General features: G+C 43.2%; 1 protein-coding gene across 7 annotated transcripts in view; it reads right to left on the bottom strand.

Annotated features, from left to right (window-relative positions):
- Positions 1-603: 603 nt before the first annotated feature.
- Positions 604-14,098, bottom strand: part of APLP2 (amyloid beta precursor like protein 2) — a 54,436-nt gene continuing 40,941 nt past the window's right edge. For 2 of the 7 annotated variants that reach the window (XM_028708908.2, XM_028708912.2), the window contains 9 exons: positions 12,896-13,054; positions 12,350-12,478; positions 9,756-9,855; positions 9,318-9,491; positions 8,717-8,752; positions 4,428-4,510; positions 3,182-3,256; positions 2,630-2,785; positions 604-2,132 (listed from right to left, as the gene is read on the bottom strand). In XM_028708908.2, the coding sequence (XP_028564741.2) occupies positions 2,031-2,132; positions 2,630-2,785; positions 3,182-3,256; positions 4,428-4,510; positions 8,717-8,752; positions 9,318-9,491; positions 9,756-9,855; positions 12,350-12,478; positions 12,896-13,054 (1,014 nt within the window). In that variant the 3' untranslated portion in view covers positions 604-2,030. The remainder of the gene's footprint in view (positions 2,133-2,629; positions 2,786-3,181; positions 3,257-4,427; positions 4,511-8,716; positions 8,753-9,317; positions 9,492-9,755; positions 9,856-12,349; positions 12,479-12,895; positions 13,055-14,098) is intronic. The other 5 variants (XM_028708910.2, XM_028708914.2, XM_028708913.2 and 2 more) reach the window with 3 other exon arrangements.

Here is a 14,098-nt window from a genome sequence, read left to right as displayed (position 1 = left end):
TATGTTTAATCTATCCTAATCCCCTGGATAATAATACAGTTTAGTTGCGCACGCAGCTTTGGCATTCAGTTCAAATTTGCCTCTTGGGCATCTACAGCATTAATCAAACTCCCTCAGAATTGCAGTTAAAGATGCTTAATCTTGGGTGTTTCCAACTGCTCTGTGTCATTCCACTGCTCACAGGAAAGAATAACACAAGATCAAAAATGCCAGGATGACTCAATGGGTCTTGGTGGCCTCTTGTCACTTTTTTATCCCTTACCAAGCATTAAATTTTGTATTTCTGATTGGTCTAGCAAAGTACAGTGCCTTCTGGGAGCAAATCAATTCACAACAGAGCAGCTGCAACTTGGCAACACAGCCATTACAATAAACCCAACAACTTCGGCACTGCCATTGCTCTGTAAGGTAATGTTAATGAAAAGCTAGTGAAGACCAAGGCAAAGAGCCTCCTCACTCAGTAGCAAGAGACTCTCAAGAGTCCTTGAGGTTTATGGCAAACCCAATTTAAAGCTATGGGTTACATTTACAACTTCCCAGAGCTCCGGCTAGAAAATATGGGAGACCACCAGGCGCCTTTATGGATAGACACAGGAACCGATCTGGAAGTTAAAGTGTTTATTGATGTGATTCCAACTTTTTACATTCCCCACAGACCACACTAAGGAGTTTGCAGGTTAAGTAAATCTGTGCATAGTGGGAAGAGACATGGTAAGGGATGGAGGGGAAAAGAAAGGTCACAGAAAATAGAAAATAAAATAATACACCACAGGTTACCAGAACCTCCAGAATTTTAAAAAAAGCTGTGAGCATTAACACCAACTATACAAGCATTACAAAGACATGGTGGTGAACGGATCAGTGTCCGTGACGCTTCACAAATTCCCTTCCCTTCTCCATCGCTCGGACATTATCCCCTCTACCCCCTCCCTAACCCCACCCATAATGGAGAGCCAAGTGGCAATAATTCATGGGCTCCCCCAAATGCCTGGGCTATTTGCAACTGTATCAGGTGTCTCCCACTAGGAAAACACCCCAGTGTCGACTCCAGCTTCCTTGGGAAGACACAGCAGCCTCCCTAATCTGTAACGGTCATGATTAACCATGAAAAGAGTGGGCCTGGGGTACATTAACAAAGAAGGGGTCTCTTACAATAGTGGCTGCTAAGGGAGGCTGGCTTAGGCTGCAGGGAAAGGATTTGAAGTTGAACGTTGCAGGCTTCCAATTCTACAAGGACCAGGTTCAGAAAAGTGGACAAAGTGTGCAATCCCTATCTGCACAAACCAGGTCCCAATATTTCACTAAGGCAGAAGCATTTCCTCTCCTTACCTCTATAAGATCTAGGATTTTTGAAAACCAAGCCACACAGCAGCAGAAGAAGATGTGCACAGGTCACTGGAATCTGAGAATTTATATAAGGTTTCCATTATTGTGAATTTGCTTCCCTGGTTATTTATTTGTCTCCCAAAGACCCTAAACCCCAATATTTCAATTTTTTGGTGACTTTGGTGAAAACTTTATTTTAAAAAAGGAATACTGCTTTTATATATATGTGTGTATATATAAAAGCTAGAATGACCAAAGAGCCACAAATGTCTTGTTTATACAATGCGGTTGGTACATGACCTTGAATATACAAGTGGTGTATCAGAAATAAAACAACATTTCTCATTTATACAGAGAGTTTGTTATCAGACAATACGACAGCACTGGGATTTTCTCTCATTAGATTAAGTTTCTTAAAAAAAGAAAAAAAAACTACATCTCAAATATCTGCAATAGATCCATTTTCCCATTTAAGGTTTATATATCATATATTGTTATATTATCATTTTCTCACCCATTTAAAAGAATGGAATTTGCAACTCTACAGTAGTAATTAAGTCTTAAATGATCCAGGAGTTCTGAATGTAATATGAAGTCCTCTTCAAGCAAAAGTTGGTCAACAGCTGATCCAAAATACTGGACCATTTTTGGCCCTTCCTACCCTGATCCTTTGCTGGTCAGGGCTGTGGTGGTTTCAACAACTTTTAAATCTGCATCTGCTCCAAGTATTTGTAAGTTGGATTCTCGTATCCATGGTTTTGCATCTTATTCAGATGCCGCTCCTCTGGCGTGAGCATCGGGTCAACCTTCAAAGAAGAGAACCAACAGTTAGCGAGCGAAGAGGAGGCATGAAAGCATCTTGGGCTAAGCACATTTGTGGGGCCTGCTCCCTGGATAGAAATTAAGGGTATTAATCTCTTAAAACTGAGGTCTTCGTTGCAAGAGATTCAACTTCCATCATCTCCCTAAGAAAAGAAGCCTCAACTCCCATCTGAATGCTCTTTCCCACATGCCTTATTGCACATGATCAAGCCAATAGCTAAAATGACAGTGATTTCCAGTCACTGCTCTGAACCTGATGATTTGTATGTTCTGTGCATGTGTGAACTGAGAGGATAATAGAAGTTCTCTCTCTCTCTTTTTAAAGCTATACCTTCAGTGAACCGCTTTGAACCACATAAGGCCACTGACTGCCAAACGCTCAAATCAGCAGAGAGCAACTGCTGCCACCCCATTCCCCCACCCAGCAGGCTGATCTAATCCCCCCTCTCTCAGAGGCGATGAATCTCGAGGCCCCTCTCACCTCTACGATCCCATGGCTGATGGTTCCATACTGCCTCTTCCTCAGCATCACCAAGCTGATGACGATGACTGTGGCTATGGCAACAGCAATCACCAGGAGACCAATGAGAGCGCTGCTGCTGAAGCTGAAGTCGTCACGGAGCGCGTTGTCGTTTTCCTGGACAGGAAGAAAGTGATGTGGAGGGGCTGAGAGCTGGAAATGAACAGGACTAAACTAGCTTGGGAGGCACCTTCCTTTGACCAACTGCCACAGCAAGCATGAGATGTGCCTGGTCATGGTCTCGCCCTGATCCCTCTCACTGTGATCTGGCTGGCGGGGGCACCTTGCAAAACACCTTCTCAGATATGTGACACACACAGGACCTCTTCTGCTTACGTGTCTCCTACGTGGCCAATAACAAAACGTTTCTTCCAGGAAACTCTGGGCCTACTGCTCTTTGCAACGCTCATGGCATATTCAGAACTGGAAGAGGTATACACAGTGCTACTTAACACCCAGGTCAGGGCATGAAGTCCCCTAACAGCAAGCCTGGGGTGGTGGCTATATACATACCGGCTCATCCACCAGTCCACCGACTCGCTCAGGATTGAAAATCATTTCCTTCACATCAAGGGTTTCATCAATTACCTGAAAACAGTCATGAAGGAATTTTACACAAGGAGCTAATGACAGAAAGGAGGAATACTGGGCAGGGGTGTGCATAAAAAAATCACCTTGGGTTTGCAAAAAGGAGCAGCTTCTAAACTAAACAAATAGCTAGCAAAACTCTGCCAAGTCATTACACCCGTCTCTCTGGCTCAGGTTTCATGCGCTTAGCAAAACCCCAATAGCTTCCAGGGCTAAAAAGGTAGGGCTTTTGCAAAACCAGTAAAAGAAGGCATCAAACACACAAAAGCAAGAGAAAGGAATCTGGCCCACTAACTATGGTGGCTATGCACCACATATTCAGTGTAAAGGCGGTGCACATACATACACTTACATAAACCTCCACTCAAGCAGGAATCCTGGCTAATCAGGCCTCCTGTTCCCAAATAGTAGTCCCTACATGTGTGCATTTGTGTGCATGCAAGGCTCCTTCACACTAAATATGCATGGCTGCCAGGGAAGCCCAGCAAGATGCTGCTACAGCAGCCAGCAAGATGTAGGAAGGTTCAAGTGACTATCTCTATCTATCTATGATCTATCTATCTATCTATCTATCTATCTATCTATCTATCTATCTATCTATCTATCTATCTCTATCTTGTTAGGTTATATTTGAAGCTTTCCCTGGTGGTGGAGAATGCTTGTGATGCGACATAGATGTCAGCTGGCTACATTTTAGTAGAATAAGCCTGGTTTGTGTTCCATCAACCAGATAAAGTAATTTGCCTCCGAACAAGCTCCTATTTACAGTTTTCAACAAGGATGTAGACAGAAGGTGCAAACACAGAGTACATCTCAGCATCAGCTCTAAACACTACAGCCTGCTACACTTGACAGAAGATGCTGCCACTCAAAATAGCTGACAAATCTGTCGGTGGAGCCTGTGCCAGAGCACCAAAGGGTTCTGTTCCGCCTCCCACATCCATAAAGCTGTCCAGGGCGAGGATGCTAGCTCTGCTTCCCTCACACTCCTACCCTTCCGTCTCTGACACATGCGGGAAGCCTGCGGGAGCTGCAAGTCAGTAATCTGCGCCTCCCCTGCACCATATGGAATGAGTCTAGTGACTATCAAGCAAGCAGCGGGCGACATGAAAGCAAGCCACATCTCAGGCTCCGTGTTTTCTGCAAAAAATAAAAATGCAAAAGGACGTACCACATTCTCGTCCAGCTTGTTCTTGCTGTTGATTACTTTCTCTTCTGCCCCAATCAGTCCATCCAGGTCAGCCATGCCAGATCCTGTGCAGAAGAAACAAAGGAGGAGATCAGATAATGGAAAAGGCCATTTTGTCCTGTCTGTATGGCACCCGGTCAGTATGGCACACTATGATTCCTAGCTTCTCGTATATATACATATTATTAGATTTCCTTATTATGCACTTGTTAGGACACCAAAGTGTTATGCTAGCAAGACAAACAATGAGAGGGGGGGAGGGGCTGGCAAATGGGGGAAACATGACGGAAGTTTTTCCAGAAGGTTCAAGCACACACCCATTCTACAGTCAGCTAGTATGATATGGCACAAAGCAATGGGAGTCCAGGGGAGATGTCCCTAGAGGCTGCTATAAATGCCCCATGAAACCAGGATGTGAGCCAGCATGCAAGAGATATTCTTGCCACAGCAAAGTCAGCACTGTCCCTTTGGAAAGCCTGCACATCAGCAACTAACTAGAGAACGAGCCTCAAAGTCATTCCAAACAGCTCACCCACTGAGCAAACTTAATGAGTTCCTGTCCTGTATCTGGCACAAGTCCAGAATCAATTTCAAGGGAGGAGCAAATGAAGTTCCAAATATCAGTCAGCCTGTTCCCAATGAAACACTGCATGTGATAATGGAGGAGGATATCAACAAGCCCACTCTGCATTTCCATTAAGACCTGAGCTTTCATACATTGATCGGGAGGAATAGCAGAAGAGACTGATGCAACAGTCAAACCACTCAAGTCACAAAGAGCATCTGATATCTGAATATTGCAAAATGTCGGCAGGCATTATGGATTTGCAGAAGGATCCAAGGTAGCCACTGGATTCCTGAGATGCTCCACATATCCAAATTTTGCTTTGTATGGTGCAAAGGAAATACAATATACACCAGTTAAACACTTCATAACTGATTGCACGTCTTGCCCTACCATTTGTTGTGCTCAGGGACGAGTTCATGTATTCTGTTAGCAAGGTTCTTTGAGGGCACGTGAATGATTAATTGTGTTTTGGGGCATCTGTCACATTGACTTTCTTTTGTTTTTACTGCCTGAAAATGCCAAATAGTGGTGCAGTCACATTTTGCCTAGAGCATGTGGGCAGGTCAGACATCGTATAGGATGCCGACACCAAAGGAAGTCTAAAAACAGCAAGCAGAAAGAGACGAAGCATTGTGGTGGGGGACTGATCCTGCATCAAGGGTGCCAAGTAAACTGACCCAGCTCCCTTTGTGCCTATGAAATGAAAGCTGATCTATTCCATCTGCTGGTGACACTTTAGCTCATTTCAAGAGGCAAACACCTTCGTGGTTCAAGTACAGTAAGCCTACAAACTTACATGGGGGTTACATTCTGGGAAGCGCACCTAAAGCCAAAGTCACGTATAGTGAAAACACATTGGGTTAAATGGTGGGTGGGGTTGTTTCCCCCCCTTTCCAATTTTTGTTCTTTTTAGCTATGCACATAAAACTGAATGTGCACAAGTTAAGTGTGTGTAAGTTGCAGGGTCACTGTATTCTGCTCACCAGGCAGGCATAGGACGATAGGCACACTGAGGTACGCTCAAACGAGGAAGCCAATACATCTGGGCTAACGGTTGTGATGTACTTCACAAAGTGAATGTAAGCCATGTTAGCTTCCAAACCAATATATAAATATAGTACACAGCTATATTCGTGTCACATAATACATTGTCAATTTGCAGACGTGATCAAGAAGTTTGCAGGTTTATCTGGGCCTTATGAATGTTTGGCGTTGATGTCACACCATTGATTCATATAAAATTATTTTCCAAAAACAGTATCGTTGTTGACATTTCTATCCCCCCTTTCCTCCAAGGAACTCAAAGTGGCATGCATAATTCTCCGCCCCATTTATGACTGCGCAAGGATTTACACTGTGTGACCTTTTCAAGTGAACTACTTATGTACATTTATTTAAAGAGATGCTAAAGGATTTCAAATTACACTGTGGACATGCATGTGCCTTGTTCTGTCTCTATTGTCTATATGCATCCATTTTATATTTACATTTGCCATCTATTTCTACTGGGACCTCACCAACACCTTTAGGAACATTTTCTTGAAACTGAGAATATTAGTTTTTAAGGAAGCAGTGCAAATATTAAAACCCATTTATTTAAAGCTGGAGTACATGTGAGGGGATATCCATATCAGAATTTATTTATTTATTTATTTTTCTTTTGCATAAGCACTGAATTGGTTGCAGAAAATTGGTTGTATTTAAACCAAAGTGCTTGATTTGGTCAAAGAACCCAGCTCACCTGTTCCACTAAAAGCAATCCATGACAAAGTGTCTGATTTTACTGCCTCTGCCTAAGTTGCTCAGGAAATGCCATTTCATATTCCAATCATGCTCTAGGAAGTCCACCTTGCTCACTAGCCTGGTAGCTTTTTTTGTGTGAAAGTCAATCATTGATATTTTCTAAAGACTTTCAGCCTACCCATTCCAGGTTAGTCAACCTCAGGCCTTTATAGGCCTTTCTCTGGCACTTCCAGTTCTCAGGAGCCAGCACAGCAAAGGCTTCGGGCAGGGAATTCAGCAGCTAAGACAGGTACCATTAGATAGTTCTGCACCATTTAACAGCCTTAAGTGGAATAGTTGTTGGAGGAAAAGCTCTTTATATCTCACATACATCTCTGGGTAAAAAGCAGCTCTAGCTGGCAGGCACTGTGCTAAAAAAACCCCCAACAAAACAGGAAAGGAAGGCAGGAACAAATGCACCACAGTTCACAGCTGCCTCAACTCAGCTGAGAATGGACTGCAAAATGTTCTGTTTCCTCTTGGTTTGGGTCAGCCGTGTTTGCCTAGCGAGGTGAAGCTCACTCCAGGGCAGTTATGAAGACAGAACAAATCAGTTTCAATGGACAAGAGCTTCAATTGTATTCCGGGTTTGGAGGTGGCGATGGTCTGGATGTGGGCCAATAAATTGAGGCTGGATTCAGGTAAGACAGAGGTGTTATGTTTGCAAGGAAATGGCTTGCTCCGTACATGGTTGCTGCCCACAAGGAGGAGCAGGTGCATAGCCTGCAAGAACTCCTCAATCCATCATTTGTTGCTGGAGGCTCGGGTGGCCTTGTTGGACAGGAGAGTCTATTTCTAGCTCCAGTTGATACACCAGCTCCAGCTCTTTCTGCACAGGAATGACTTGGCCACTGGATTCCATGCTCTGGTGACCTCCAGATTAGACTATTACAATGCATTTTATGTGGGACTCCCCTTGAAGCTGGTCTGCAGCAGAACACCGGTGCTAGCTAAGGCAGCTCTCAGAATTAGCATAACCCTTTTCCTGAAGCAGCTGCACTGGTTGCTTATTCATGTTGAAACTTGATTCAAGAAGCATGAGACTTGCTAAGATTTTTCTAGTAGCTTCAGAGTCAGCAATTATAAAACAAAGCCTGGTGCACTATAGAAAAGAGTAAAGAGTGTCAGTCCTTAATACCACTATGAGGTGCTGAAATGCAACACAGCCCACATTGAGAAGAGGACAACCTCTAAACAGTTGTTGCACCTTTTGTTCAAAAAGAAGCTTTTGCTACAAAGCAGGACTTGGAACATAAGTCAGTAAAAATAAATACACCAGAAGAGAAAGTGAGGAAAGGATCCTGCACATGGGTCTCCAACCCCAATGAAAGAAGGCTTATGGAATTTGCAGCTGTGTGCATTTTGGCAAATATGCCTTGTCCATGGAAACACTGTGGGTCAACACACCTTGCAAGGTATTTCATACGGAATAGCAGTGTTCTGTCTTTCTGTACAGAGTAGGACATATTTTAACCTGTAGAATTCCAAAAGATCTGCCCAACTCAAGCTTTGTCATTCCATATAATGTTTATGATGAAGAACAGATGGGAAAGGGCAACTAAAATAAAACTGATATTTCACCCAAGTAGCTCTAAAAACAAACTGATTAGCATTCACAACACTATGCTACTACCAATGCTAGAGAACACCAAACTCTCATATCTAAAGCCAGTATTACAAAGTTACCAACACTGTATGTATACCATTTACCATGTTTGGAACAATAGCCAACTAATCAGAGGCAGCCAAACTGACTCGTTCTGCACAGGGGGTGGCTACTTTAATCTCTGAAGCTTTATATCAGCAGAAGGGAGAGAGGTGGAAGTTGATGTTATGAAACTAAAAGCAAAAGCTATCAGAACACACTGGAAAGGCAGGGGGCATGACAGAAGGCGTTTTGAGGGATCAGCTTAGAACCAACCTTTTTTCACTGGATGGTACAAATCCGGCTGAGAATCTATAGCAGGCGGGAAAACACAAGAACAAAAAAAAAAAAAAAATAGCAGAGAAAGGAGATTAAGAGGAGAGAAAAGAAAAAGGCTTGTGTACGATTTCTAACTCAGATCCTGGGCAACATTTAGATTAGCGATCAATAGCAAGTTCTAGCTTCTTTTGTTTTATTCCAACTTTTGAACACCAGAAAGCAAGCAACAGGTGCAATGAAACTGAGCTTGGGCTAAGGGCCCTATGAAAGAAAATGGGAATTAATTCACAGCCAAGCTTCAAAATAAAATAAGCATCCAGGGAAGAAAGCAAAGCTAGATCATTATTGCATTGTCATGTGCTCAAATTAAAATCGGAATACTAAACTTAAAAAGGAATATAGAATTGGAGGCGCCTCAACATGACAACGTCTGACACAATTAGAAACCAGTTGCTTACTTGCTCTTTTGTCAGGAGCTACTTTTAAAGCAGCTCTGGCAAGAAAAATATCCAGAATAAAAGTGAGGACAAGTATGTTAACCTGGGTCTATGGCGTCAGCTCAGGCCAGATACAGCAGCACTTTCACATTTCTACATACCTTCATTTTCCAGTGAGGCTGGGAAAGTTTTCACCTGGAATGGACGGAAGGGCTTGCCATCAAAAAGGGGAGACTCTTCACTCTCTTCAGAGCTCACATGGACGTCCACGGGGGATTCGGAGATGGAAGATGTAAACTGGTCCATGTCAGCCCGCTGCTCTTGAAGGAGCTCATCTGTAAGCAATAGTGCTCAGTTAGTTAGAAAGCGTTGTCCTATGAAGATGTTTCCAAGAAACTCAACACAACCTCTTGGATTCGAGTCAGGATTTTATTTTATGGAGGAAATAATTTGCTAGATACTCGGGGTGGAACTTTTCACAAGTATATACTTGGTTTGTACTGCTATTTTGTTGTTGATGATGATCTCAGGTGCCCAAATGCTTTGGTGCTTTTGGCGAACTAGCTTAGGGATCGTAAAAAGAGGTCAAAGGTACTAACCAATCTCACTTTGGATTTCTTCTGCCACATAAGGTACCTTGTAGAGCAGGGACAGACTTTGATTCATTCTCTCTTCAATCACATGGAGATGCGTCATCACCTACCAAGAGAGAGGGCAGAGTTCACAAAGAGTATCAATTCTATTTTTACTTAAACAAGTAAGTCTGCTCTAGAGATAAAGAGTTTTAGAATCCTCACATTTGCTGCCACTGGCTACTAGCCATGATGGCTATATTCCACCTCCACTGTCAGAGGCAGCTTCTGGGATTCACAAGCGGGGAGAGTGCTCTTGTACTCAAATTCTGCATTTGGGCTCTCCAGAAGTATCTGGTTTACTGTATTCTGCATGGTAGATGTTTTAGTTTACTGTACTCTGCTGGACTAGGTAGGCCTTTGTCCTGATCCAGGAGGGCTGTTCTTAATCTTTACATAAAAAGATACAATCTAAGCTAGTGTTCATCACCACATGCTGTGACTGAGGAACCCATAAGATAACTATGCGCTGTGCAAAGCAATGCTATCACCTGTAGGTCACCTTAACTGGGCAACCCAGGCATTGGGTTTCACCCTAATATAGGATGTAAGAAAACTTTTGTTGTTGCTGCTAAAGCAATGGTGAGGAAAAGGAAAGGGAGAACAATAGCAGGTTCTCTACAGTGAGAAAAGACCCAGTTTCCCTGCAATTTAAGCCATAACCCTGAGGACCTCAGAGGTTTGTCCAGTTGGGTGCCTGGCAAGGGAAGACTCCTTCCAGACCCAGCAATAATTTCTATTATATATCAGAAGAAAAATCTGCATGAATCTATGTATAGCTCTATATAGATCTGAAGGGTCATGCTTATGCTTCCAGTACAACTAGCATAAAATAATACCCCCCCCCATAGTACATTACCCTAAGCAACAGCTTTCTCAGGAGAGGTTACGTAGCTTAACAGCACTTTGTTCAAAGCAGAGGCAGTAACATTCTCTTACAATGCTGGCCTTTGTTCAGGGAGGCTTGCCTGGACAAAATGGCCGGGTGTGGTTTCATATCTACAACCCAGGTTCCTGTTTCTGTACACAGGCACAACCTTTCCCACTGGCTTCCTGAATTTATGGCTACCATGTATTTGACCTGCAGAGGGTGCTGCACATTAATGGCTTCCACGGAGCTGATATGGAATGCATTAATATGGATAACCAAGCTGGAACACTAATGAACTGCTTCTTATGGTCTGAAGTGTATCTGACTTTTAAAGAGAAGAAGGAAAGCAATTTAATTTTCCATGTGGCAGTCTGTCAATCTCCTGGATCGATCGAGGAGCTTGATGTGAATCCAAAATGTAAGGAATCGAAAGGGATCACCCATGTCCCTTGCATGTCAATTGGTCAACGACAAAGCCTGCCCATTGTGGCCTAAGCCTCCAGTTTACAAGCGGGGACACTGCTCAATCAAGTAAGCTGTCTGTGTGAAGACAGGACTCCATCCCCCTGGGAAGACAAGTTTGCATGACACAAAAGGTATCCGAGTAGGATGGGCCAAAACTAAAGAACAGGGAAACATTTGTCAGTCAAATGACTAAAGGGAAAACATTCAGAAAACTCCCCAGCACTGGAGAGTACAAATGTGAATACACTTAGATCTGCAGCATGGATTTCAGCATTACCAAACTAAGCAATCTAAGCAAATGGGAAAACATTTTCCACTGCTGCTGGGTGAAATTGGGTTCATGCTCCAGTCCTGCTTCTCAAGCAGACAATGTAAGTTACTGAATTCAACGCAAAATAACCACTTATCACCTTTGGCAGTTCTTTTCTTTGAAAGAACATCACTGGCAGAGCTCAGAAGCAGCGCTGTCTAGCAGGAAGGCACCCATCTTACAGAAAACTGGCTTCCAGCTCTGCTAGTGACCTTGTTTGACCTTGGCAAGGCCTTCTAATGCCTTCCCTTTTCTTCTTCTAACCATCTCAGTCACAAAGAAGACAATCCTGGCTATGAAACAAAATTTAAAACAGAACCGCAAAATTGCTCAGAGAGGTAGCTTGGTGGAAAATGCATGAGAGAGTTGTTACAATTTCCTTTCCCTATATTGAAAAGAGTGGGGAAAATTTGCTCCTCAAAAACAAAGCCTCGGGTAAGTGATCAAATGCTTCTATGCTTTGCCTCAAGACTCAAGCTATACTTCTGCTAAGAAGGGGAGAAGGTTTTGGTAAGTAGTAAAAGCAAAAGATGCATGAGAAATCCAAGAAAGTGATTACAGTCAACAAGCCAGCAGGACAAGCGCAGAGTCAGTATGGGCACAGCAAAATAAATGATGCATCAGGGATGGGTGCTGTTAGTTCAAGAAGTGGCCATGTTCCATCTATGTTCCAGTTGGCACCCAAAAGTAACCCACCCCAGCTGTGTAACTCTGGTTAATGTAAATAGGCACTATTTTTGTTTAACAGGCACATCCCAGGTTAATACCAAAAATGCACAGAAGGACTATGGTTCATTGTGATGCCCAAACCAGCTCAAAGTCTGCACATTGAGGCAGAAGAGATAAACTGCAACACCCAGATAGGAGTGGGTCTTAAAACGTGAGACAAAATGTTTCCCAGGGATTACTCTGTACCTGCGATTTCATCTGCGCTGCCTTTTCTGGATCAACAGCCAAAACGTGCTGGTAATGGCGGATCGTGTGCAGGCGGTCTTTGTTCTCTGCCCGGACGTAACGCTTCAGGGCTTGCAGGATACGGTGAGGCTGTAGAAGTTAAACCAAACTGATGAGCCAATAGGGAATGGAAGATAGTCCAGTGATTTCAACTGTGCCCCTTAAGGTCCATCTGCTTTATATGAAAAGCAAGCCAAAGCACACTTAAAATATTGTGATATAGCGAGGACAAGACACATGAGCTGCTGCTGCACCACAGGCAAGAAGCTGGAGCTAGGCCAGGCAAGACATATCTGGACAGGATTCAGATTTATAGGAAAATTCAGCAGCCATTATACTAATGCTATAGACCCAGAATGCCTACCTTACAGCTGCTCAATCAATTATTGCCTCTCTTCCCACCCACCCACCCTTTTCTTCCACTAGCTGTCAATGTTTGCACTTCTTCCAGACACTCCTGGCCTTCCCTTTAATGCATGTACTTGAAACATCCCAAGGGGAACGTACCCGCGGAGAATCGGTCTGCAGAGCAACTAGGTAATTTTCCAGGGCAATGCGACGGCGGTCATCCAGCATGGCTTCCACACGAGCGAGATGAGTCTCCACCAGCTGCTGCTTCTCACTGGCTGCTTCCTTCTCTAGAGATTTAGCCATTGCCTGGAATCGCTGCAGAAGGAAAATGGTGAAGTTAACAGGTGGCAAAGAGATTAATTGCTGCTATTCTGATTAGCTACTTTCAGATGCATTTAGTCAGACAGCACCTGAAAGACGCCTGGGAGACAGATTTGGCATCTATATCATGGTAGGTGTATTCTGCAGGTGGAGTAGCAGTCTTTGCAACTTAGTCCAAAACTGGTTTGGAGCAGAAAATGCAAAAAACCTTGCAGTCAGTGGATAATCCAACACTGCAGTCACTCTCAGGAAAAAGAGTTGAATAACTATTTTAGTATTGGTGACCATTTGCCTATTCAGTGACAGCAAACAGGTTGAGGGCTTGCCAAAAGCCTGCCAATGGCTCAATTCAAATGTAGTCCAAAGGCAAACCATGGCTTAGTGTGAATGTACAGCCTCTCAGAGAGAAGGTGGTGGTTACAACATTGGAGAAGCAGAACAGCCACTTTCTCCTCTCCAGGAACCCACGCATTTCTGCTAAGGCGCTGTTTTCAAGATCCTGTCTCTACCAGCTGGTAAGGAGAAGAAAGATGGGGTAGGCCAGAAAATCCATCCAAATATCACTACCTGGCAGCCCTGCTAACCTTGAGGTCCATATTTTGTTAAATTGGAAATATTAATTTATGTTGCTGTAAGTTTGTTTGTTTGTTTGTTTGCCTTATAACTGAATTGTTTAGTTGCTAATGTGTCCTGTTTATATGATTTTGTAATTTTTATATATTGTTTCTCGTTGTTCATTTTTATTAATGTGTTCTCTGCTCTGGGATTGAAAACATTCAATGAAGAGTGGGACTATAAATACTGTAAATAAATAATGTCTGAACGGAGGGTCCAGCGCCTTAACTACTTCCTAAGGTTCCAAACCTCAACCTTACAATCCTCCAGGATGAAGTGATTGAGCAGTTTAATTTTAGAAGAATAGGAGGCTGGTGTTTTTTTGCTAGTAGCTTGTATGAAACTTTGCATTTTTTGCTAGTAGCTTGTATGAAACTTTGCATTTTTATAAGGCTAAATTAGAAAAAATGGCATTTTGTGATT

Source organism: Podarcis muralis, chromosome 15 (genome assembly GCF_964188315.1).
Source record: "Podarcis muralis chromosome 15, rPodMur119.hap1.1, whole genome shotgun sequence".
NCBI classification, from domain to species: domain Eukaryota; kingdom Metazoa; phylum Chordata; class Lepidosauria; order Squamata; family Lacertidae; genus Podarcis; species Podarcis muralis.
The sequence above is the reverse complement of the archived record's forward strand: the minus strand, read 5'-3'. Positions and strand labels throughout refer to the sequence as shown.